The sequence below is a fragment of the Taudactylus pleione genome, unplaced genomic scaffold (assembly GCF_031769625.1).
Source record: "Taudactylus pleione unplaced genomic scaffold, aTauple2 ptg000572l, whole genome shotgun sequence".
Lineage (NCBI taxonomy): Eukaryota > Metazoa > Chordata > Amphibia > Anura > Myobatrachidae > Taudactylus > Taudactylus pleione.
This window is the reverse complement of record NW_028284974.1, coordinates 412,752-438,364: the sequence shown is the minus strand read 5'-3', so window position 1 is coordinate 438,364 and position 25,613 is coordinate 412,752. Positions and strand designations below refer to the sequence as shown.

The following is a 25,613-nucleotide window of genomic DNA, read 5'->3' as shown; positions in this document are numbered from 1 at the left end:
GCTGTAGGCTATCTCTATTTGACAGTGGCGACTGTGGAAATTCTAAGAGTCCACCTTGGAGGGGGGGACTGGGGGGTGGGGCAGAAGTTTTGCCTAGGGTGCCAAGAAGCCTTGCACCGGCCCTGCTTGTGTAGTATCAGTCCGGGCCCACTCCTCTATAGCCGGCAACACAAGCGAGAGTCTACTACACATGCGCAGACCGCCATTTTTCCTGTGATCTGTTCAGCGGTGCTATGGAGAGGTAATTAATACAGAACATGAGTGCAAGGTGTGCGGTGTGGGCCTCCCTGTACACTGCTCACCCTGCACCCATTATATGTACACCACTGGTGCTTGCTGCAAATCCAGCCCTGCCTTCTACACACTGATAGGAAACACTGCCCCGCCCGGGCAAGCCTTATTAATCACTTGCGTTTATGATAGAAGGATGCCAACTCCTCTATGTGCCCCTATGTGCACAATTGCGCCTACTTGTCCACCATGAAGATTTCAAGGTACAATTCCTATTTGGAAATACTCTGCACCTAGTTTGGCATTTCAGTAGATTCCCCAGAGAATGAGAAGGATGTTAACAGTATAAATATTACATGAAAATCCAACATACTACCACCATAGCACTCTTTCCTTTTATTCAGTTATACGTCCTCTTAGAATACAGCTCATTTTAATTAATTTATGTCCTAAATTAATCACTATAGAGAGAGCTCAAACAGTAACAAAGAGCACTGAGAGTAGGGGGAGCGGGTACAAAGTACTCATGCCTGGGACTGTTTAGGGGGGCCATGCTTCCTAGGTGGTGCAGCCATGCTCCCAAGGCACTGTGATCACATCCCCTTCAGCGGGCATCGCAGCAAGTAATGAGGGTCCCCACACAGAACTAAATTATTGCTTGACCACAGCTCACTCAAGTAAGTATAGTTTTGGTTAATGTCAATAGAATTAGCCTTTCATACGCATGTTCTTTATATTATTAAGGAAATCCTAAAGCAACAAGCTAGGGGTAGTGTTGCCATAAAATGTATGTGGCTTTCATATATTTATTTTAGTATTTACCATACGTTTTATAGTCACTTAATTGGCCACAAGATGTCGCTGTTTGCAGTGGAATTGCTAGGAATTCTCACAAGTAATATACAGTTCTGATACCCTTGAAACCACTGAAGTCAAAATTGTACTACCGATATACATTTTCTGATAAAAGTGAAATGTTTACATATATATATATATATATATATATATATATATATATATAGATGTTTACAGAATTGTATATAAATGCATAGTGATTTGTTGTATAGGCTAAGTATTTTTACATAATGCCAAAGTATTTTTACATTATTCAAAGTGGCATTCGGCTGGCACTTATCCGTAGCTCAGCTTAATGTCCTATCTCCCACCTTATTCTCACAAATACAAAGCATTGAACATTTGTGTATTCTATTGCTAGATGACACAGTGTCGTTGAGGTTCATAATCACAGCAAAAACAAGGCTGTTTCAGGGATCTACGGAACCACTAACTCTATTCAGCTGCTGGACCCCCAGAGCTTAAATGTCATCTGTTGTCATTTCTGCATTGACTCTGATTGTCAGGTCCCTGGACTACGTATCCAAGCTGCAAAGGCCACCTACTAAATTACCTCCTCCATTATCCTGCACAGCCTGGAACTAGACTTGCTAATCCATCATGTGCCTACTCTCCTTACCTTCTGTCTTCCTCCAGCTCACTGTGGCTGCACTTCTCCCAAAACCCCTCTCATCATGACTGCTGGTGACTTCTCACCTAACCTGGGCCACAGGCAGTCTTCACTAACCGCCCACGCTCCTCAGCCCACCACAAAGCTTTCTATCCACCTTGCTCTTACAATCCCTTCAACTTTATCCACCTGTCTCCCCTTTTCCTGTGCACTTTGGAAAGCGACAACTGTTAGTAGCAAACATCCATTAATCTATTTATCTCATGCTCCTTGCCATGGCTGATTCCCGGCTTACCTCCACTGACTGTATCCACTGGGTGTGGATTATTAGGTCTACAGTAAAAAGGTAGACAATGGAAGTTAGACAGGCAATAGGTTGACAGGGTCATTAGGTCGACACACAAATGGTCGACACGTTTTTTTTTGTTTTTTTTTCTAAGTGCCTAACCCTAACCCTCCCTCCTGGTGCCTAAACCTAACCATTGGAGTAAGTGCCTAACCCTAACCCTCCCTCCTGGTGCCTAACCCTAACCATTGGAGTAAGTGCCTAACCCTAACCCTCCCTCCTGGTGCCTAAACCTAACCATTGGAGTAAGTGCCTAACCCTAACCCTCCCTCCTGGTGCCTAAACCTAACCATTGGAGTAAGTGCCTAACCCTCCCTCCAGGTGCCTAAACCTAACCATTGGAGTAAGTGCCTAACCCTCCCTCCTTGTGCCTAACCCTAACCATTGGAGTAAGTGCCTAACCCTAACCCTCCCTCCTGGTGCCTAACCCTAACCATTGGAGTAAGTGCCTAACCCTAACCCTCCCTCCTGGTGCCTAACCCTAACCATTGGAGTAAGTGCCTAACCCTAACCCTCCCTCCTGGTGCCTAAACCTAACCATTGGAGTAAGTGCCTAACCCTAACCCTCCCTCCTGGTGCCTAAACCTAACCATTGGAGTAAGTGCCTAACCCTAACCCTCCCTCCTGGTGCCTAACCCTAACCATTGGAGTAAGTGCCTAACCCTAACTCTCCCTCCTGGTGCCTAACCCTAACCATTGGAGTAAGTGCCTAACCCTAACTCTCCCTCCTGGTGCCTAACCCTAACCATTGGAGTAAGTGCATAACCCTAAAAAAAATAAAAAATGTGTTTACCATTTGTGTGTCGACCTACAGACCCTGTCGACCTATTGCCTGTCTAACTTCCATTGCCTGCCCAAACATTGTCTACCTTTTTACTGTAGACCTAATGACCGGATACCATATACACTATCGGTGCCTCTCCCTCAGCCACACTCCCAGACCTTGAAACAGACTATGGGTCCTATTTATCATGAAATATTTTGGCTTATCACCCCCATGTATGACGGAGGGATCACAGCAGATATCTCCGATCCCTCCATTCCTGCAGGCAGCCGCATCCCCCATAGATTTCTATGCAAGAATTACAAACATCCAGAGTGCGATGCATTCCGGATATTGGCCCCTGAAGCTACCACAATCTGAAGATGGCATTAGCCCATTGTAACCAATGGGATACACATCACAAAACTTACCGGGAGCCCTCCCCCTGCAATGGCGACCGCGCATGTGCAGTCAGTGGGACTGTGTATGCGCAGTAGCCCCGACAGTGCTCCGGGCACATCGCAGGGACAGGATCCTTTCAGAGCCCCTGTCCCTGCATGTGCCGGATGATACATTCCGGCGCTATGATTGCATCTTACAATGCCGCCATGGGCGGTACTACCATTCCCAGATGGCACTGCAAATGCCATCATTAATAAATAGGCCCCTATGTGTGGGGGAGAAGGCACCCAATTGTCACCATATTGCAGCTTCCGAGTCATACCCACAGGACCTTTCCTCTCCTCTTTTTGTGATGTCCATACTGTCTGTCTTCTCTTTCCTCTCCACATTTGTGTTCTGTCATTTAATTCCCCCCAGATCCAGTTTCCAAATTCCTTCACTTATTTCCTATGCTCTGACCTGCCTCCTCTCATACTAGGCAACTTCAATATTCCCATTAACAAATCATTATCTCCTGCTGCCACCAAACGTCTTTCACTTACTTCACTTCTCCCAGCATACTAAATGTTCCAGCCTCTGCAATGGGCCCTCCTATGGGCCTTGTCTTTTCCCACTGATTCTCTGCCTCTAATTTCTCCAAATCTGGGCCATAATCTATTTTCCCTCATCCTCACATTATCGCATTCCTCCCCCTTTAGCACACATTCAGTCGCTATTATCTCATACTGCAATGTGATCATGGGTGCTAATAACATGCCCAGATCGCTTTGAGTATGTGATTATTGATAAATGGGCCCCACGATGACACAATTCATGGCTTCACGCACCTGTAGTTACCTGGGCCTCCAGGCTTCCTGGTTAAGAAGTTGGCAAGTGTGGTTATTAGCAGGCTCTGTAATGTGGGATGGAATAAGTGCACCCGTACAGGCCGATCATCCCACCTGCTGAAGCTTCACTGATAGAGACACTAGCCGTGATTTACCATTAAGGGTGGCAGGGGCTCAGGTAACAAGCACCCCTGTAGCCCTGTGCTCACCGCAGTACTTACTAGCAGCTCCCACTTCCCTATATTTCCAGTGTAGCTGGTAGCTTGTTTGTTACATCCGATGCTACCTCATGTTTCAGTCTATGATTGTATGTAGTATGTCAGTGACAGTACTAACCAATCAGCTTCCAATTTACATTTTGCAGGCTGTGTTTAAAAAATGATAGTTAGGAGCTGATTGGTGGTAATTTATTTTTTTACAATTTTATCTCCCAGCTTTGATAAATACCCCAGGTCCCTTATTGTACAGCACTGCATGATATGTTGCTGCAATATAAATAAAGACTAACAATATAATAAAATTATTATTGTACATAGCCTATACTAATGCGAAAATGTTAATTCATTAAGTTGCAGTGCATCTTAGCCCCTATTGCTCATGTTATCAGTGCCCACACAGCCTATAATCCTCTATGATTTCTACAAACTCTTTCCCTCTATTACCCTCCGCTGACTTTCACTGCAGTTGTTGGTTTACATACAACCGTCCCTTTAGCAACATGTTAATATTAATGTTTGCATTTGGTAAGAAGAGCAGTATTTCGACTAATGATACGGGACAGAGTTGTGAATTTTTCTGTGCTTTGTACAAAGTGGGTCACTCTGTTGGGTAGCTTCCATACCTCCTGCCGCAGACCTGCAAAGCTTTCCCAGAGTGATGGAGCCTGACGGGGTCAGCGTCTGACGTTTCACACTAATCACTCTTCAAATACATAACTTGTCAGTTTCTCAATGTTAACATCCCCCAGAAGGAGAGTAAAACCTGTTGTCTGTAATGAAACATCCATTTCAGCCCAGTGATGCCCCTTCGCTCCTTTCATCATGCTGACAACAGTTGTTAGTGCTGCATGAATAGGGTTAAGGAGGAGGGAGTTTGACAACATGTGGCTTATTGGGAGCCACACTGAACTGCTACAGACAGGGAGGTCTCGCCAGCAGATCAAGAAAAACTTGGGACCCAAGATAAGTCATGTTCAATGTTATTAATTAACTTAATGTATTTTAAAGTATTATTGCTCATAACTAGGGATGTGCAGGCTCGGATTAGTTCAGATTTTCCCGCCAAGTTCGGATTTTTCCCACCAAAAATCGGGTTTCAGAAAGAGGCAAAACGTCATCTTTCATGGACAATCATCATCATTCCTGGACAAAAGTCCATGAAAGATGATGTTTGTCCATGAAAAAGGACGTTTTGCCTCTTTCTGAGACACAATTTTTGGCGGGAAAATCAGAACTAATCCTAGCCTGCACATCCCTACTCATAACTGAGTTTTCAGAATCTTTTAATCTAATTAAGTTGCTGGAATGTGTGGTGACAGCATGAGAGCAGATCTCAGAGGTCACTGGTGAACACTGCACAGAACCTACACCACAAATGAATGATCAGACAAGAGACTGTGATGACTGCGAACTGAAAAATTGGGTTTCACGGTCATCTGCATGAAGACAAACGGACATTCGGCACTGAGATGGGCAGATAGTCACATAAGCATAAATCAGTAAGCAGGCTGGATGGAAATGCATGACTGAGAATCAGGCCCTAAGTCTTCTCGTATTTCATAGAGAGACTGTACATAACACTGTACATAACAAAGACTAGCTAAACTCACCAGTGCATCCCTGTGCAAAAAGAGCTGGGACCTAGGCCCTGACATGATGATATGGCGTGGTTAGGAGTCAAGGCGGGTATCCACTTGCCGCTTAAAATGAACAATTGAACGATATCGTTATCGTTCAATCGCTCAGTAATCGTGCACAAATCGGGCATGAAAATATTGGAAAACGACCAGCAATGCGCGCTCCCTCTGGTCGTTTCCGACTTCAATCATCGCCTGAACATGCCGATCAATCTGCTGATAATGACAGAATGACCATGTTCAGGGATGAGGGAGGATGCCTGCACTGAGCGACATATCGTTCAGTGTAGGCACTACAGGGGATGAGGAACGACTGTACGATTACAATGTAGTAATCGTACTGTCGATCCACTATCTGCTAGTGGATATGCACCTTTAGACATAGGAATCCATCAGCATGGGACCCACACTACAGCCTGGCTCTCAGCTTCAGGTAGATGTGGGCTTACAGGGGGAGGGTCCCCATTAGGGTATACATAGGGGGAATGTAAGAATGGGTAGTATGCAAATGAATAATCCATTTAAATGTCGGTTTTCTCTGTGCCGTTACTAGTGCAAAGTGTTTCACTTTTTACATAGCATACCTCCTACATATTCACTCTTATGCTTTATACCTTGTCACACATGGAAATTAACTACTCAGCCCCTTTGCAGTCTGTCTGTGAGAGGAGAGATATCAGCAGTAGCAATGTCATTTGTATTGGCTCAGTGATGACATTGGGCAATGATCGTTTCACCAGTGGCAGGTATTATCATAGTAAGCAGAAAGAGAATGAAGCAGCTCATCTCTTCTGCATCACAGAAGCTGGCTCCTGTAATTAATTACAGTCATATACTGAATATAAAGGGTGTCCTCTCACTAGGACGTGCCAGAGTGCAGCCAGATCGGCCTTGGATGCAGTCAGGAAGCCGACCGACGGCTCCCCGACTGTCAAATCCCGGCAGGGTACTAATGACAGGCATCGAAATCCCAACGCCTGTCATACCTACGCCGGGAGCCCAACGCCCGGCATACCGAACGAAGGTAAGCCAGGCAGCGGGCGCGGACAGCCGTGGAGGGGGAGGGTTAGGTTAGGGGCTCCCGGCGGGGACTTAGGGTTAGGCTACGGGAAGGGGGGGTTAGAGCTAGGCACCACCCCTCGGGAGACTTAGGTTTAGGCTGCGGGGACAAGGGGGTAAGGTTTAGGCACTTAGGGGGGTTAGGGTTAGGCACCCCTAAGGGATTTTCACTGCTGTCGCTGTGCCGGCGTCGGATTTGAACCGCCGGAATTCATGCTGATTCCGGCCCGGGATACAGTCAGGAAGCCGACGGTCGATTCATACTGATTCCACAGATCCAACCTTCGTCATGTACATGCACCGCATCCCCGCGCCCCTTTTCTACCCTGGCGTTCCATGAGAACAGATGGATCCAGGAGACTCACCAGCAACTGAGCCATACAGAGCGCATGCTGCACACTGTCTCACCGCCGCTATAGTGGAGGGAAATAGTGCTACCATCTACAAGTGTATTTACCTATCATGCCCGGCGCACTACAATGCCCAGCTACACCCTAAGCTCCAGGTTGCTGTTTTATACACTGCCAAGTCATGGGATAGCAGTATGTAAAGGTAATGGAAGGTGGCATCACCGTACTGTGACGTCTTGGAAATGCCCAGACCTGCATCAGTTGTATTCTGACATCTCGTGAGTCAGATTGAACACCGACTAGGCTGCTCATGGCAAGGCGGCGTGAATTATCGGAGTTTGAACGAGGCATGATAGTGGGTGCCCGACGGATAAGACTTTCCATTTCTGAGCTTGTGTGGACATTCAACATTCCTTTATCTACAACCGGGCCGGATTGGCCATCTGGCACTTCTGGCAAATGCCAGAAGGGCTGATGGCCTCAGGGCCGACTCGAGGAGGGTGGAAGTGCCCCCGCCCTCTACCCCACCCTGCTGGGTACATGATATGAGCTCAGGTGGAGGGAAGGAGTGGCGGCAGTGATAGACCGGTACGCTCTGCTCGGCCGGGAAGAGACAGGGGCGTGCTGCGGGGCCAGGGCACAGGTCGGACTGCCAGGGCTGATCTACAGTCCTTGATCTATGGTATCACGTTTGTACCGGGAATACCTCATGGAAGGCATTACCACCCACTGTGGACAGAGCAGTGGCCAGCCACGGACGCTTAATGATCGTGACCAGCGACATCTGGTAAGAATTGTCCGTGGTAACAGACAAGCGACAGTGGCTCAAATCACATCCACATTCAATGCAGGAGGTACCAGTCGCCCATCCAGCAGGTCAGTACAGCGTTCTTTAGCTTCCATGGGACATGGGAGCAGAAACCCACCAAAGTGCCCCTGTTAACACTACAACACCAATACACTACCAAATCACTATAACACCAGACACAGTGCCTCACCTGGGCTTGTGACGTTGCTAATTGGACCCTGGAAGACTGGCAACATGTAGCGTGGTCCGATGACTCATGGTTTCAGTTGTTTGGGGCTGATGGTAGGGTTTGGGTGTGGCGCAGACTCCATGAGGCCATGGACCCCAGTTGCAACAACTGTGCAGGCTGGTAGTGGTTTCATAATGGTATGGGGTATGTTTACGTGGCATGGTTGGGTCTGCTGGTCCGCCTAAACACGTCATTGACCAGTCACTGCTATGTTGCATTGCTTAATGACTAGTTGCATCCCTTCATGTACCTCCACAACAATGGGATCTTCCAGCAGAATAATTTGCTGTATCATCAGTCCCAAGTTGTTCAGAATTGGTTTGAGGAGCATTCTGGAGAGCTCTGACAAATGGTGTGGCCGCTACGTTTGCCTGACGTGAACTTAATTGAGCATTTATTGGACGTGGTAGAGAAGTCCATTCCCACCCAAGATCCTGCACCTATAAATATTAGGGAGCTGTAGGAAGCTATCCAGACGGCATGGGTCAACATCTCTCCAGAGGTCTTTTGTCCACTTGTGGAATCGATGCCACGATGAGTCGCTGCACTTCGCCAGGCTAGATGGGGTTCTATTTGACAAATCCCATCTATCCCATGACTTTTGGCACTAAGTGCATATATCTACATACCGCTGTTACACCTGTGACATCCCTATGTCTTATTGTACTTGGATTAAATAAATAGATGAACTGTTTAAGCTGTACCACGTGTGGTCTAACCTTGTATTATATTGTATCCTGCCATAGTAATCTATCTGGAGGACTACTATACCCAGCACGTCTCGCACTGCGGAGTCGGTGACAGTTGCACCCACCCCCACATTGAGGGCCATAGTTTTGCTACTATTGCAGATTGTGAACTGAAATGTTCCCAAAGTTAGTCTAATATATACAGTCAGGTGCATAAATATTGGAACATTGACAGAATTTTCATATTTTGGCCTCTATTCACCACCATAATGGCTTTGAAATGAAACAAACAAGATGTGCTTTAACTGCAGACTTTCAGATTTAATTTGAGGGTAATTACATCCAAATCAGGTGAACGGTGTAGGAATTACAACGGTTTCTATATGTGCCTCCCACTTTTTAAGGGGCCAAAAGTAATGGGACAAACTAAACAATCCTAAATCTAACTTTCACTTTTTAATACTTTGTTGCAAATCCTTTGCAGGCAATTACAGCCTGAAGTATGGAACGCATAGACATCACCAGACGCTGGGTTTCATCCTTGGTGATGCTCTACCAGGCCTCTACTGCAAATGTCTTCAGTTCCTGCTTGTTCTTGGGGCATTTTCCCTTCAGTTTTGTCTTCATCAAGTGAAATGCATGCTCAATCGGATTCAGGTCAGGGGATTGACTTGGCCATTGCAAAACATTCCACTTTTTAGCCTTAAAAAACTCTTTGGTTGCTTTTGCAGTATGCTTCGGGTCATTGTCCATCTGCACTGTGAAGCGCCGTCCAATGAGTTCTGAAGCATTTGACTGAATATGAGCATATATTATTGCCCGAAACACTTCAGAATTAATTCTGCTGCTTTTGTCAGCAGTCACATCATCAATAAATACAAGGGAACCAGTTCCATTGGCAGCCATACATGCCCACGCCATGACACTACCACCACCATGCTTCACTGATGAGGTGGTATGTTTTGGATCATGAGCAGTTCCTTTCCTTCTCCGTACTCTTCTCTTCCCATCACTCTGGTACAAGTTGATCTTTGTCTCATCTGTCCATAGGATGTTGTTCCAGAACTGTAATGGCTTTTTTAGATGTTGTTTGTCAAACTCTAATCTGGTCTTCTTGTTTTTGTGGCTCACCAATGGTTTACATCTTGTGGTGAACCCTCTATATTCACTCTTGTGAAGTCTTCTCTTGATTGTTGACTTTGACACATATACACCTACCTCCTGGAGAGTGTTCTTGATTTGGCCAACTGTTGTGAAGGGGTTTTTCTTCACCAGGGAAATAATTCTTCTGTCATCCACCACTGTTGTTTACCGTGGTCTTCCGGGTCTTTTGGTGTTGCTGAGCTCTCTGGTGCGTTCTTTCTTTTTAAGAATGTTCCAAACAGTTGATTTGGCCACACCTAATGTTTTTGCTATCTCTCTGATGGGTTTGTTTTGATTTTTCAGCCTAATGATGGCTTGCTTCACTGATAGTGACAGCTCTTTGGATCTCATATTGCGAGTCGACAGCAACTGATTCCAAATGCAAATGTCACACCTAGAATCAACTCCAGACCTTTTACCTGCTTAATTGATAATGAAATAACGAGGGAATAGCCCACACCTGTCCATGAAATAGCTTTTGAGTTGATAGTCCCATTACTTTTGGCCCCTTAAAAAGTGGGAGGCACATATAGAAACCATTGTAATTCCTACACCGTTCACCTGATTTGGATGTAATTACCCTCAAATTAAATCTGAAAGTCTGCAGTTAAAGCACATCTTGTTTGTTTCATTTCAAAGCCATTGTGGTGTTGAATAGAGGCCAAAATATGAGAATTCTGTCAATGTCCCAATATTTATGCACCTGACTGTACGTCAACCTCAATCTCAAAATTGGAGATGGTCAGGTGGGGACCCCTGGTTCACTTGACATGGAATGACCCACTTCACACTCCGCTGACAGGTTATAGGCTCAGTGCCGTGTTCATTCTATACTCCATTACCATTAGGTTATGGGGTCAGAGTATTGTCACAGATTTCTTTGCTAATAGGATCCACTTGCAATTCCAATCTGCGTCCCCGAGCGGTAGCCATTGGAACGCATGTACAGTGCATCTCAGACGCATTGTACAGATGTAAAACATTGGGCGCTATTTCCTGCTTGTGTTGTGTAGAAGTGACCCATTCATTCCATGCCCTTGCCTATTTCCTTTCTGTCACTGATTGGACTCGGGATCCCAGTGACTATATACCATATCACATGTGCCAAGTATAAAAAACAAATCGCAGTCGTAGAATGCGTTAAATAATCTGCAGTGTGTTCATATGCAAAGTTACAACTATGGTGATACTGTATATGTGTGTGGGCCTGCACCACAGCCTGTGTCAGATGTACAGAAATCTGCATAGGTACGTGTGTGTTCGGCCTGTCTGAGCATGCACAGAGGGATTTGATGGGGGTTTTTTTGCACTACACAAACTGGTAGGTTTGCCCCATAGTGTACTTTGTTTTTGCTGTATCCTCTGCTATTCTTTGCATGTTGCACTAATTTTGCCTTTTAGATTCTTCTACATGTAGTGTGCACTTTTGTTCACAAGTATGAATGTACTGTTTAATAGTTCACGTTGGCCGGACTGCCTCGCTCTACAGTACAGTAGTCTTCAGAATGTTATGGAGTCTTGGACTGTAGCTCTAGACAATAGTGCAGTGTGCAGAGCTTGTAATATAATCTGTGTGCGCCCATTCATTCCAGCATTGGCTGTGAATACAATGGGACACAATCCGTCCATTTATGCCTTTAATCCATGTCAATAAATAAACATCATCACAACTATGATGCCATTGTGTATGTTCACAGTATGAAAACTGTGAACATACACAATGGCATCAAGGTGCAGGAGAAACCAATTATTGTGGAGAAACCACAATTTGTAATTGGTTTCTCTTTACAGTATATATATCACTGACGCGTTTTATCAATGAGCATGAATTTATCAAGCAGAACTATTATATATCATTATCATCACTTTTTTAAAATATATTTTGATTTAATATTATATTTCTGAGATATATTTTAACTTTATCAATATATGCTACATTTTTTTCATATTTGTATTGTTATAAATGTTTGTATGTTTATGTTGTTTTCACTTGAGCCATTTCTTTGATTGTGCTCTGCCGTTTGTCACTACAGTCTACAGCAGTGATTCCCAACCTAATTGTACATGGTCATGTAGGTGTATGGCCAGCTTAACAGTCCAGGTTTTAGGGATAGCCATACTTGAGCACAAGTGACTTAATTAGTACCTCAGTTATTTTGATTTAACAATCTGTGCACAATCATGGATATCACTAAAACCAGAACTGTTAGTGTGGCTTGAGGACCGAGGTTGGGAATCCCTGATCTACAGTGTACACTGGGCCTGATTCAGAGCCGAACGCTCTGACCAGAGCGCTCGCTCTGAATCAGGGCCCTCCTCCCTCAACTTGGAGCGGCCTCATGGACGCTCGCATAGCTGTGGGTTACCACCCACAGCTATAGCGAGCGTCCATGATGATGGTCGCGATGGTCAAGACCATCGCGACCATCGGGCTTGCGATGAGACCCTGCGGTAGGGTCTCGCTGCCGCAAGCCCTGGAGTGATTTTGGCTCTATCAGGGCCAAAATCACTCCCACTGACATCACTACTGATGTCATTGGGGCCGGACTCAGACAGTAGGCGTTCCCATGGGAACGCCTCCGTCTGGCAGCCACGCCCCTGGCACGCCCACCAAAGGGGGCGTGCTGTCACTCACCATCGACAGCACGCCCCCTTTGGTGCGAGACCCATAACGACGACTTGGCCGTCGTTATTCGGGTCTCGCGCATGCGCACAACGGAGCTCCCTCCGTCGTGCGCATGCGCAATTCGGCACCATCGACCCGCTTGCGAGCGTCCAGCGATTGCGAGCGGGTCAGAATCAGGCCCACTGTCCTTTGTTAGTAGGAAGTTTGGTACTTACATGAATATACATTGTTTATTATACCTTCACACTTTTTTGCATACATTTTTCTAAATCTATACAGTTTATTCATACTGTTTTTCACACCACCAGACGTCCTCCTTGCATTGTATTTCTACTTCTGCCCACTTTTGCCTATTGCTGACAATATATCGTCATACTGACCCTCTTTTGCTATGAAGCATGTTGATTGTATGTTATGCCCCTTCATGCTATCCATAAATACAGGCAACCTGGACAGTGAGCAATTTTATACATGACCCAGACGGTGCTGGGATGCAGAACTAACTCATCTGCGACACTTGTGTGTAATCTCTTGCCGTCCCTATGCATGATCCCCATTTACCCAGGTATTTGTATCTTCTAGTCCTTACCTCTATATCGCAATGAATAGTATAAATTCAACCTGCAGTTTTATGCCTTACAGAATTTGTATTTATTGCATTATTATTTATAGATTAATAATGATGTGGTGTTAATTTAATGATCTGTAAAGCCTTATTATTTAATTGTCGCAATTTAAAAAAAATCAGTGTCTCAGGAGTTTCATAGGACAGGACAATCCGGTAACTGTTATGCCGGGTGCACACTGGACGATATGTCGTCCGATCCGGTCATATGGATCGACGTGTCGGCAACATCATTTAGTGTGTACCCTCAATGTCACTGATGATGCTCATCGTCAGCGGCATGGCCCGTCGGATCTGCCCAGCATGCCTTGCCACAGATTTGGCCATGCTAAAACTGTTCCAAGGCATGCTGGTATTTGTAGTTCAACAACATCTGGAGGGCCGCTTATTGCCCAGCCCTGGTGTATGCACTTGCCTATGCCGGGAACCCCGCCGGGTTCCGTTGCATGATAGGCCGGCTGGGTACACATCATTAAATATTGTACCTAGCTTTAGTCTGTCGCTTTCCATTCTTATTAATTCTGGGGCTCATTCATTACATTAAGGCCTTATACCTATTGCCATGTAAATGAGTCAGACAATGGCAGCCTCTGGTTCCAATGTCAGCATAACCATCAGTGTTTCAATTGTGCTCTTGGGTGCATTATGAAGCTGTCGCTTCCATACTGTGTTTGATGCACATTAGCGCACTGACGTCAATGCAGTGACTTAATTCACCTCCCAAATGCAAGTAAAATAGCTAGTTAGCAATCACAAGTGAAACGCGTTGAGTTAGACATTTGTTTACATCTTTATTTGAACTTGTGTTTTTAAGTGCATATCGCTCATTCCTCCCGGCAGTGAAGCAGTGATTGTACGTACATCACACTAAATGTAAGCCTTTTCTTATTGTTTAGTAACTGATGCTCATAGGTATAAAGACCCAGGGTGGGAACATGCCAGTGAAGGGGATACCAGGAACCGTGTCCAGCGACCTCAGAGCACTAAGCAGAAGATGCAGGCGTCCTCCATCTACTTCTTATCATTGCCCAGCGACAGTCCTGTCCACACACTCATAAAGATGGTGAGTTTATGCCGCAGGCAGGGGTGTTCTCTTACATAATGCAACATAATATGTGTATATTGGTTGTGTGCAGTAAACAGACACAGGAACATATTCAGAGTTACACACAAGTCAGCAGCAATTACAATCACACTGCATTCACGGCATTATTGCAGATAGTAGCCTTTATATTCATATTCAGACCCTATCCACAGAGCTCCAATTAACTTGCCCCACACGTGAGGGGGGCGAGTTGCTGTTGCAATGAAGTGTAAATGCCGGCATCGGAACTCAGCCCTCCTTGTGGCACTTTCTTGCCTCAGATTCATGGATTTTTGTATGCAACAAATCCAGAAGTACCTTAAGTGTGGCATATAGCTGCACTTCCACCTGCGATTAAATCGCCTATAATTGCATTGAGCCCACAGACTTGGTTAAATAGTCATCATTGTTACGAGCGCACACTTGCACCAGCCCCCTTCCTTTGGTATAGGAGACCCATATGAAATCAGACGCATCTCTTTGTACACACAGCTCAGTATAGCCAATTGCATCTACGACACACCCTCACTCAACTTAGCAATTACCCACAATATACCCTCGCTCAACTTAGCAATTACCAACGATACACCCTCGCTCAACTTAGCAAGTACCCACGATACACCCTCACTCAACTTAGCAATTACCCACGATACACCCTCGCTCAACGTAGCAAGTACCCACGATACACCCTCGCTCAACTTAGCAATTACCAACGATACACCCTCGCTCATCTTAGCAAGTACCCACGATACACCCTCGCTCAACTTAGCAATTACCCACGATACACCCTCGCTCAACTTAGCAATTACCCACGATACACCCTCGCTCAACTTAGCAAGTACCCACGATGCTACCCACGATACACCCTCGCACAACTTAGCAAGTACCCACGATACACCCTCGTTCAACTTAGCAAGTACCCACGATACACCCTCGCTCAACTTAGCAAGTACCCACGATACACCCTCGCTCAACTTAGCAAGTACCCACGATACACCCTCGCTCAACTTAGCAATTACCCACGATACACTCTCACTCAACTTAGCAATTACCCACGATACACCCTCACTCAACGATACACCCTCACTCAACTTAGCAATTACCAACGATACACCCTCACTCAACTTAGCAATTACCCACGATACACCCTCAATCAACTTAGCAATTACCCACGATACACCCTCGCTCAACTTAGCAAGTACCCACGATACACCCTCACTCAACTTAGCAATTACCCACGATACACCCTCGCTCAACGTAGCAAGTACCCACGATACACCCTCGCTCAACTTAGCAATTACCAACGATACACCCTCGCTCATCTTAGCAAGTACCCACGATACACCCTCGCTCAACTTAGCAATTACCCACGATACACCCTCGCTCAACTTAGCAATTACCCACGATACACCCTCGCTCAACTTAGCAAGTACCCACGATGCTACCCACGATACACCCTCGCTCAACTTAGCAAGTACCCACGATACACCTTCGCTCAACTTAGCAATTACCCACGATACACCCTCGCTCAACTTAGCAATTACCCACGATACACCCTCGTTCAACTTAGCAAGTACCCACGATACACCCTCGCTCAACTTAGCAATTACCCATGATACACCCTCGCTCAACTTAGCAATTACCCACGATACACCCTCCCACAATTTAGCAATTACCCACGATACACCCTCACTCAGGTTAGCAATTGCCCTCAACACACCCTCACCCAACTTAGCAATTACCCACGATACACCCTCACTCAACTTAGCAACTACCCACGATACACCCTCAATCAACTTAGCAATTACCCACGATACACCCTCACTCAACTTAGCAATTACACATGATACACCATCACTCAGGTTAGCTAGTATCCTCAACACACCCTCGCTCAACTAAGCCTACGTGCAAGTTCCCTGTTACCACCCAGTTATTCCCCTGGAGCCGCAAGTGGACTTGTGACTAAATCTCCCGTAGATGCGTGCGATGACCTACAGAGCATGTGCAGTGCTAAAAATTACAAGAGCCATCCGCAAAGCGGGCTTGGTGCAAGGATGTGTCAGTGTAGCCATTATCAGATCTTCCAACAAGGTAGAAACTCCATAATGCTTTCACTCCCCACCCCAATCATGCAGCTGCCTCCGCTTTCACACATCATATGATCAAAGAATGGTCACATTGCATTGATTTTTTTCTACTCTAATAGTATTACATTCAATAATAACTAGTCCAGATAAAGGGCGCTGCCCCTCCCCCCATATATTCCTCCAGTGTCTTTCCATAATTCCACCAACCCAGTAAGCCACATGGCCTGTTTACTACCTAGTGACAACTGTACTCTGTTAACCGTCAATACTGGTGGGCACAGCTACAGTCTGGTAATGTTGGCCAGTGCCTTTACCTGCTGAGCTTCTCTAAAGTGTATGTTATTCAAGTCAACTCATACATTGATTGCATTGAATAACCTGGCCACTCACTCATTCTCTGGCTGTTTTAGTGTATTACAGTAGCGAAAGCTGGCAGAGGAGTTTCTGGAAATTCTTTGAACCGACAGTCATGTTCACACATGGCCATTGTGGTTCCTGGATATGTGTGGTGACAGGCAGTGGCACTTGTGCTTATACATTCCATGCGATCTAACATAAAGAGCAAGCAGAAGCATAAAAACATGGGACAGATGGCAGGACTGGTATCCAAGTGAGGTAACATACTGTGAAAATAGAAGGCCTCTCAGATCACCAGTCCTCTGTAAACATGTTTCACTGCTTTTACTTACATGATTAATGAGGTATCAGCACTCTAGGGACAGGACAGAGGGCCTGATTCAGAGCCGCTCGTTCGCTCCGAGCGATGTTCGCACAACTGCGCATGCATATGGGTTGTAATACGCATGCGCGAACCAGTCATTGCGGAAATTGTGTGCTCGCAAAATAGCGAATGCCTGCTAATTTGAGTGAAAGAATGAGGCGTTTGTGGGTGGTAACAGGGGAAGGTGCTTGAAAACGGGGAGTGGAGATCCAAACGCAGGCGTGCCAAACGGTCAAAACGAGCGTTTTAAGGGTGTGCATAATTAACAAAGCAGCGTCATCGACCACGTCACTTGGTTGTCTTTTAGCCTGAACTGCTCGCATGATTGCGGTAGGAAAATCCTACCACAAGCACTGCGAGCAGTTCAGACGCCTTTCGATGTACTCGATTAATCTAATAAATAGCGGAGATGACGTAGGATGCGAGCGGCCAGGGGGCGTTTTTAAAAAAACAGCGAGCGCATGTTTCGTTCGCTCGTTCAGACCTAGAGGCGTCAACAGACCGCAAAGAGCGAGCGCTCTATTTAAATATCCGGCCCCTTTTTCTGAACGAGCGAGCGCAAATAGCTGTAAAAACATTTATCCTGCCAGTTTCATTATATGCCCACCAGTGTACAATGTGTCTAGTAATGTACCCAGTGTGGTAGTTTTCAGTATTGGTAATGCCCAGTAATTCTAAGATCCTCCATTGCAGTAATGATGATCAATAAGAGTAATGTACAGTAAGATTCTTTTTAGTTGTAATGCCTATTAGAATGCCCATTAACAGTAAGGACCTGTAAGGCACCTGTTCGAGTCAGTGCCCTCTTACAGTAATCTCCAATACGGTGTCAAATAATATTAATGGCTAGAAAGGTGCCCAGTGATGGAAGTGTCGTCTAAAATAAGCATAAGTAAAGTGAATGAGTACTCTTACCCCTCTTGCTGCCCACGTCTCCTCCTCCAGCTGTGGTCAATTTCACCTACAGACCTGTCCTGGTGGCGCATACTGGCACTGTGGTTTCTTCCAGTGACAAATCAGAATGCAGGAAAATCACTCACGTAATGTTGATTGACACAGGGCACCCATGGGCCTGCTCCACCATCGGCAACCACCCCTACAGTATCGGTAATCACTAACAGGTGGGAGGATGAAGCATAGCAAAACAAAAGCACTCTAGAGCTCTTATCATCCTCCGAGTTCCAGCACAGTGGGTCGGTAGAAGGAAACACTGAAGGTGGTACAGGTAAAGAAGGTAGAATTATTGTGATGTACAAGACAGGATAGCGTGACACTTTCAGCTACAAATTAACATTAACTTGCCAGTGTAGTTTATTATGTTTTGCATACTGATGGATTTTATAATTTGCCCAATGTAGGTCACTCCAGAAGACCAGAAGAAGATCGCAGATGACTTCCACCAGCCTGTAAATTCTGGATCTGGTAATAAACCTTCCCACCGGTTCCAGCCCACAGCAGCTGAGGATTCCCAAAATATGTTTAATGTTACCTCCTCATACATTACCAAATTGAGCAAACAAGACAGGAACATTTCAAGTTTGTACAGGGCCAGGAGACCCGGCAAGATGCACAATCCTTCATTAGATGCCGACAGGCCTCCAGTAAGATGGAAATTGGCGCATGGTGATTTTGAAGCCCATTTATCTCACACACGTAATGTTCACCAACACTTCCACAGTCCAAAGGCAACTGACCAAGAGTGTGTAACTAGACAGCCCTTGCAAGATAGTCCTTCAGACCAGCTAAATAGTACCACGGGCTGTTCCTCAGGTGAGAGACAAACGTCATTCGATATCCTCCCGAGCATCTGGAATTGTACTGCACATAAATCACACCGTACCAAAATATTTGATGTTTCCCCTCGGGAGACCAGATTGTGTTACAGGAAAATAAGTCCACACAGGACTCATTCAATACGCAATTTTGGAAGCCACCACAATCTTTTTCCAGAGATGCTAGAAGATAGAACCCTTGTTAACCCAGATAACTTCCAGTTTAAAGATGCTTGCGGTTTAAGCAATATAAAAAGACAAACGTCCTCCCAACTAGGAGCAGGCATGGGCTGGCATCATGGGATATTCCCCACCAAAGCTTTGCCCAAATGGAGGAATTTCCGTGAGTCTAGGTATGATGATTTGTGGAGTCCACCATCTTCTCGAAGAGAGGAACCCATACACAAGGTCAGTATTGTGGATGATCGTGGTACAGAATGGAACAGATGTGAGGACTGGTCATATGAGACATCGCACTTAGAACAGCACAAACAACGCAGGAAAATGTCCATAATGATGTCTCCATATTCACAATCTTTACAGCAGGAAAACCCATTTAGCTGTCTTCCATTCGGAAGTTCTTTAGGAAAGGAGGTGTTGGGCAGCTCAAGCTCTGATGCCTGGGTGTATCCGAGAATGAAACTCTACTAACTGCAATGAGAACTTTGCATTGCGCACTGGCCAAAATTGGAGTAATATGTGGTAATTCCCTTATTAGTTGTAGCAGGCACATAATGCGTTGTCATTTTACAACTGTAATAAATATATGTTTTTGTAATTTCCAGATATATTGTATCTATTATTCCAAGCTGCAACCGTCTGCAATATACCTTAGCGGTTGGCGTAGTGCAAGTCAAACGTGTGTTGTAAACTACAGCAACCTATTGTTTATATACTCTGGACATGCAGGCAGCTTATTGGTAAGCCCCACAGTGCTCTGATATACCGGAATGGTAGATTATATACAGAGCTGTACGTAGAGCGGGCACAATTGCGGTCACTTTATACTTTCTGAAAGAATTGCGGATCTCCACCTGCATTCAGAGTTAGTTATATCTATGCAGCCAAACCGCCTAAATCCATGCACAGGTTACAGCAGCCATCATCATCATCATCAAGGGCACGCATGTTCACCAGCCATATCCCTGGAGCAAGATAGGTTGGTCAGGTATCTGCACATACTCACCTCTGAATGGCCTGCAGTTCCATCACCGCGCCCCCAATATGCTCACGCAATACTTATCCATTGCCGCCTATCTAGACCCACTTGGGGCAAGCGAAGATCCAACCGAGGTGTCTACGACGCAGAATCAACCATAATCGCCCTAAGGTGCGGGTGTTGGCCCCGGCATATGTGCAGTCTGCAAATGGTCATAGGGTGATCCGTGCGCAGACGGAATTGCATGCAACTCTGCATCAGGCCCTTCTATATAAATCCACATTATGATAAGTATTAGTCACTTATTTAAAAGGCACATTGGGAATTATTTAGCTTGCCCTGCTGATTTCAGGCGCCGGACCCGTAACTACTCGTGCAGTACGGGTCCTGCATGTTGGCACGCAGAGCAGCAGCAGACTGTCAGTGATTGACAGTTTGCTGCAGTTTGGGAGCGACAACCTCCATTTCACAAAACTTAGGCACTTCAAGGAAGGGAAGTGCTCAAGATCTCCGTTGGCTGACAGAGATTTTTCTCTGTCAGCCAACCAGCCGGTCAGGGTGACCCCCATGGTCACTCAGCCGGCCAGGGATCACATCAATACATGCTGGCGGCGTGACGCCTCCTGGTGCATTAACTTAGTTGCAAGGACGGATTTGCAAAGCTGCTGGCATGCTGCAATTCCGTCCACTACTGAATCACCCCCATTATGCAGTAAGTTAGGGATACTGGGCCTGAATCATAGATGGACGCTAATCCCATCGCATCTGCGATCTCCCACGGGTCGCAATTGCGAAAATATGCTAATGACTTACTCACTGTCCAGTGCTTAGAGATGCCCACTTAAAGCCTCTCACATGCGCCGCTCACGTAGAGAACCGGAAACATGGAACGCAGATCAGGTGGCCACCAGCATGCTGAGTAGGTCTAACCTGTCGCAGACACAGCGGGTCTGCAGACACGCCAACAGCTCTCCTGCTGTGAGCAAGGACGCAGCGGCTAATTTATGCACACCCAGAAAACAGTGTTTAAACAGTCTGACACCCCTGCGTTTCTCTAACCATCTTCCCGTTAGCTCTCCACAAACACTGACTACCTGTCACTCACTGTGCAGTCCTCTGTGTGAGCTTATTCACTAAGCAATTGCTAACAATCGCTCAATCTGCGTAAATTCGAGTATCGGCATTGCGTTCACATTCGAATCAGGCCCACAGTGTACAACAGATGAGATGACTTTCATCATTGCAGAGAATTATGATATTACTATGATATTACTATAAATCTCTATTATGACATTTAGGTTTAACATACGAGTATTTTCAGCTGAGGTAAAATATAGAAACATTAGAACATGACAGGAAAGATCTGCGTTTTAGGGTAAAGATCATGTACACAAAGTGGAGGCAACCATCTTGTTGAGTCCACCACTCATCCATAATAGATAACAACATATTGAACACATAAAAAGGCACCACATACATACGTACGATAAACCAGAAGTACCCGTACCCATAACAGCACGTGATTGTGATGTAACCATATCGCCTGGAATGCAAACAAGAAATACTACTGGCGAAATAAGACACATAATAAGAGCTGCTTGCTGGCCACCAGAAGAACCAAAAAACATGTGGAACCACCACATCACCCAGAACGTTCATACTTTTAGTGGGCTTGAAGAGAAACATTCCACCCTAGCATAGCATACCTAATATCACGTGGAAAATGTCAATAGGGTTAATTGTGGAGATAATAAAGTATTTCAGTAGGCAGTTCTCTGACCTGACTGTGGGCCTGATTCACTACGGAAAGCAACTGCGAATGCAATAGCGATTACGCACACAGTTCAACTGCGCTAGTATGCTTATTCATTGCGATCGCAGTGCCATCGCTGCACTACATAAGGACGCCCACTTTACTTTGCACATATCCGTAATGTTTAGCAAGACTGCGAAACCATCGGTACCCCTGAGTACCATCACAGCCTCACACACACTTGTACAAGGTCTGACAAGAATTGCCAACTTCAACGAAAGCTAACAAGCCTCAGTCTGCGTAGGGTATCGCAGTGGATAATTTATGCACGCCTTTGCAACGGCGTTCAAACGCACTGGCACGCCTGCGTTCGCCTGACCACCCCCCTGTTGCCACCCACAAACGGCACTTCCTGTCACTCACTCTGCGATGGGTCTGCGTAGCTGCTGCGATCACAGTCCTGGTCGCAATGGCTAGTTCGCGCACTGCGATGCATGTGCAGTACGCAACAATCGGCCGATTGCGTGCGTATTAGCAACTGCGATCCAAGCTGAATCGAATCCTTTGCACCCTCCTGCTCAGACAAAGCCTAACTCGATGGACAAGCCAGTCTCATCAGACAGGCAATTTAAGCTACATCAGCCAACGTGTCCATGTGACATCGCTCTCAGTAACAATGTTTAGGGCTGCTCCATTGTACATCACCCCGGCCCATTCTGTTTACAATACGTCAAATTTTGGTATAGTATCCCTGTAGCCCTATCCTTGAACCTGAGTCCATGTCACATTTTTATTTTCTGCATAAAAATGACACTTATGTTGAGTTTCACATGTTTTGCACATTGGAAACATTACTTTTACCCCCTCGGCCACATTGATGTAAAATTCCCTATACAAAATAAACCTGAATAGCCTGCTAATCCCGGGCTATTATACTCAGCCCAAAATTTTCTCTTATTGCCCATAATTAGGAACCAAAGTTTGGGAACAACTGAGTGAGTGTGTCTTTTGCTGCATTAGGAAGTGAGGAAGAACCCTTGGTCTACGGATCAGATCTGGTCCTGGTATGGGGCATATACTGTATATAGGGCCTGGTTCAGCAAGGATTGTAATTGCTAAGCTGCATGCAGGCTATAGATATATGATGTATGCATGCAGGCTATAGATATATGATGTATGCACGCAGGCTATAGGCATATGATGTATGCACGCAGGCAGCTTTGCAGTTGCGACCCTTGCAGATATGGTAATGCAGCAGGAGGCATCACGCTTTTCACATAAAAAGTGTCAAACTCTATGGGGCCCATTTGTTAATAATCGCATTTGCAATGTGATCTGGGAATGATACTAGCGGCCATGACTGCATTGCAGGATGCGATCATTCCGCCCAGATGTAACAAAAAGCACATGCAGGGACAGGGGCTTCGAAAGGAGCCCGTCCCTGCAACGGTGTCCTCCCCCCCCCGTGGTGACACCAGATGCAGGGAAGGTTGTAGTGTGCGCGGCGATGGCAAAAAAGGGCATGGCCTCGGAGGTAGGGACGTGGCCTTGCGGACTGAACCCCTGTTTTGTTCACTCCAGGGGTTCCGGAGATGTGGACTTCCCCTGGGGACCACTCTGTGTGCAGCGCCAGCTCCCTCATCATGTCAGGAGCCGAGTGCAACACGTTATGCTACACTGCAGCACCCGGCTCCTCTCACTGAGGAGGAGTCAGCACTTTGGTGTCAGCCCTCAGCAGGTGACACCCAGGTGCGGGCCGCACCCCCCTGGTGACACCACTGCGTCCCTGCAATGTGCTGTGAGTGAAGTGACCGTGTCAGTGGTCTCTTCGCTCCTGTGCCTGGTCTCCATCACATGTGCGGTCTACTGACCACGCTTGTGTCGTGGTCATTGCCAGGGGAGAGTTCCTATGGAAGGAAGTCGTTTTTGCGATGTGTAGCCCATAGGCTACAGTGTGCTACCGCCATTTTCAGGCGCCATTGCATGGCATTCTGGTAGTTGGTAAATATGGCAGCATTGCATTCCTCATAGAAACAGGAATGGAGGGATTGCAGCAGGTTTCGGAGATATATGCTGCTGTCCCTCTGTCATACATTCAGGAGATACTAAATATTTGCATTTACCCCCGAAAAACCCCTGGGGGGTAACCAAACAGAATTGCAGAATAAAATGTCACTGCAGAGGTCGTGGACTTTTTGATATTTGTCACATGGTTCTCTGCCCACATTCTAGTCTATCAGTGGCTTAAGATATTTTAGAACTCATATAGGGGTCCATATATGATTAAGTATTTGTGGCTAACATCAGCTGACGTAGTTCTGTAAGACAGCAATACTGGTTTACTTTTCTGTTCTTCTGCATTAATCACGTATGAAACTAAACCCCATTGGAATTTCATTTACATCTACTACTAACTTCACTGGAATTTCATTAACATATTTTGCCATTACTAATACCACTTACTAATTCGGCAATAACCCGGATTATTGTATGGAAATCCGAATCTAGTCGTTACACGGGTTATATGCGGGAAGGAGCAGGATAACAGTGAAGTGTAAATTGCACCACCTGTGTCATACATCACACCAGCGGATTGGCTGGCTTTAGTAGCGCTTGAAGATTACATCATCGTCACGATCCAGTGCAAGTGTTCCTCTGTGGAGGACGGTGAGCCGGGGGGTTCGGATGACTAGGGAAGTGACAGTAACTAGGTCTCCTAGTTGCGGCCAAACCCAGGTTTGGCTAGATTTGCCCAGAGGCACGTTAATAGATCCCCACACACACATACACATTAATAGATCCCCCCCACAAACACACACACACTCCCCTTACCTCTCCTCTCCTGCAGCAGTGATAACAACAGATCTCACTGGAGATTTTTGGGCTCAGCCTCTGAATTGTGAAACACACACACAGCTCCTCAGACTCAGACAGCTCGGCATCGCTCCTCCTCCATCTGTCTTCCTCGGTTATGGCTGGGCAGGGAATGCTGGGAGCATCAGTCTCTCCCAGCAGTCTGTGTGAACTTTGGGCGGTGAGTCAGCTCTGTGCAGGGGCGGACCCGGGAGGCATCTCCCTGTAGCAAACGCACTCTTCACATATTGAAGCTGGGCCCCGCCCCCCATTACATTCAAACTCGCGCATGAGCAGTCCGATTTTCTGCAGTGTGAGGGATTACATTTACTTTGCGGGGTAGCGGGAACTCCCATCTTAATTCGGGAAGCTCCCGCGGAATTCTGGAGTATAGGGAAGCATAGGTGGAGAAAGCAAAAACCAGCAAGATTTTACTACCGTAATAACTTGCTATGTACCAAAAGTGCATTAAAACAGACAACTTTCCTTGCCCTAGCAAGTGAAGCGGGTCCCCTCTCCTCCGCGCCGCCATCTTTCCAGTGTTATTCAGGAAGATGGCACGTGCGCACAAGAGAACAAAGGCTCTGGCACAGATCCAGGGTCTTTACTTTCACTGCACAGCGCCATCTTCCCGAAGATGTCACTGGGAAGATGGCATCTCGGACGAGGAAGGATCCACCTGTCAGAGCAAGGTAAGTGTAACCTCTGGGTGCAGGACACCCTGCACCCAGAGCCGTAATTAGACTTTTTGGTGCCCTGGGCCAGA

General features: G+C 46.1%; 1 protein-coding gene across 1 annotated transcript in view; it reads left to right on the top strand.

Moving 5' to 3' along the window:
* LOC148481598 (uncharacterized) overlaps positions 1-19,843 on the top strand; it is a 30,577-nt gene extending 10,734 nt beyond the window's left edge. The window contains exons 3-4 of the mRNA XM_088453161.1: positions 14,315-14,481; positions 18,669-19,843. Of these exons, the coding sequence (XP_088309287.1) occupies positions 14,315-14,481; positions 18,669-19,733 (1,232 nt within the window). The 3' untranslated portion in view covers positions 19,734-19,843. The remainder of the gene's footprint in view (positions 1-14,314; positions 14,482-18,668) is intronic.
* The last annotated feature ends 5,770 nt before the right edge of the window (positions 19,844-25,613 follow it).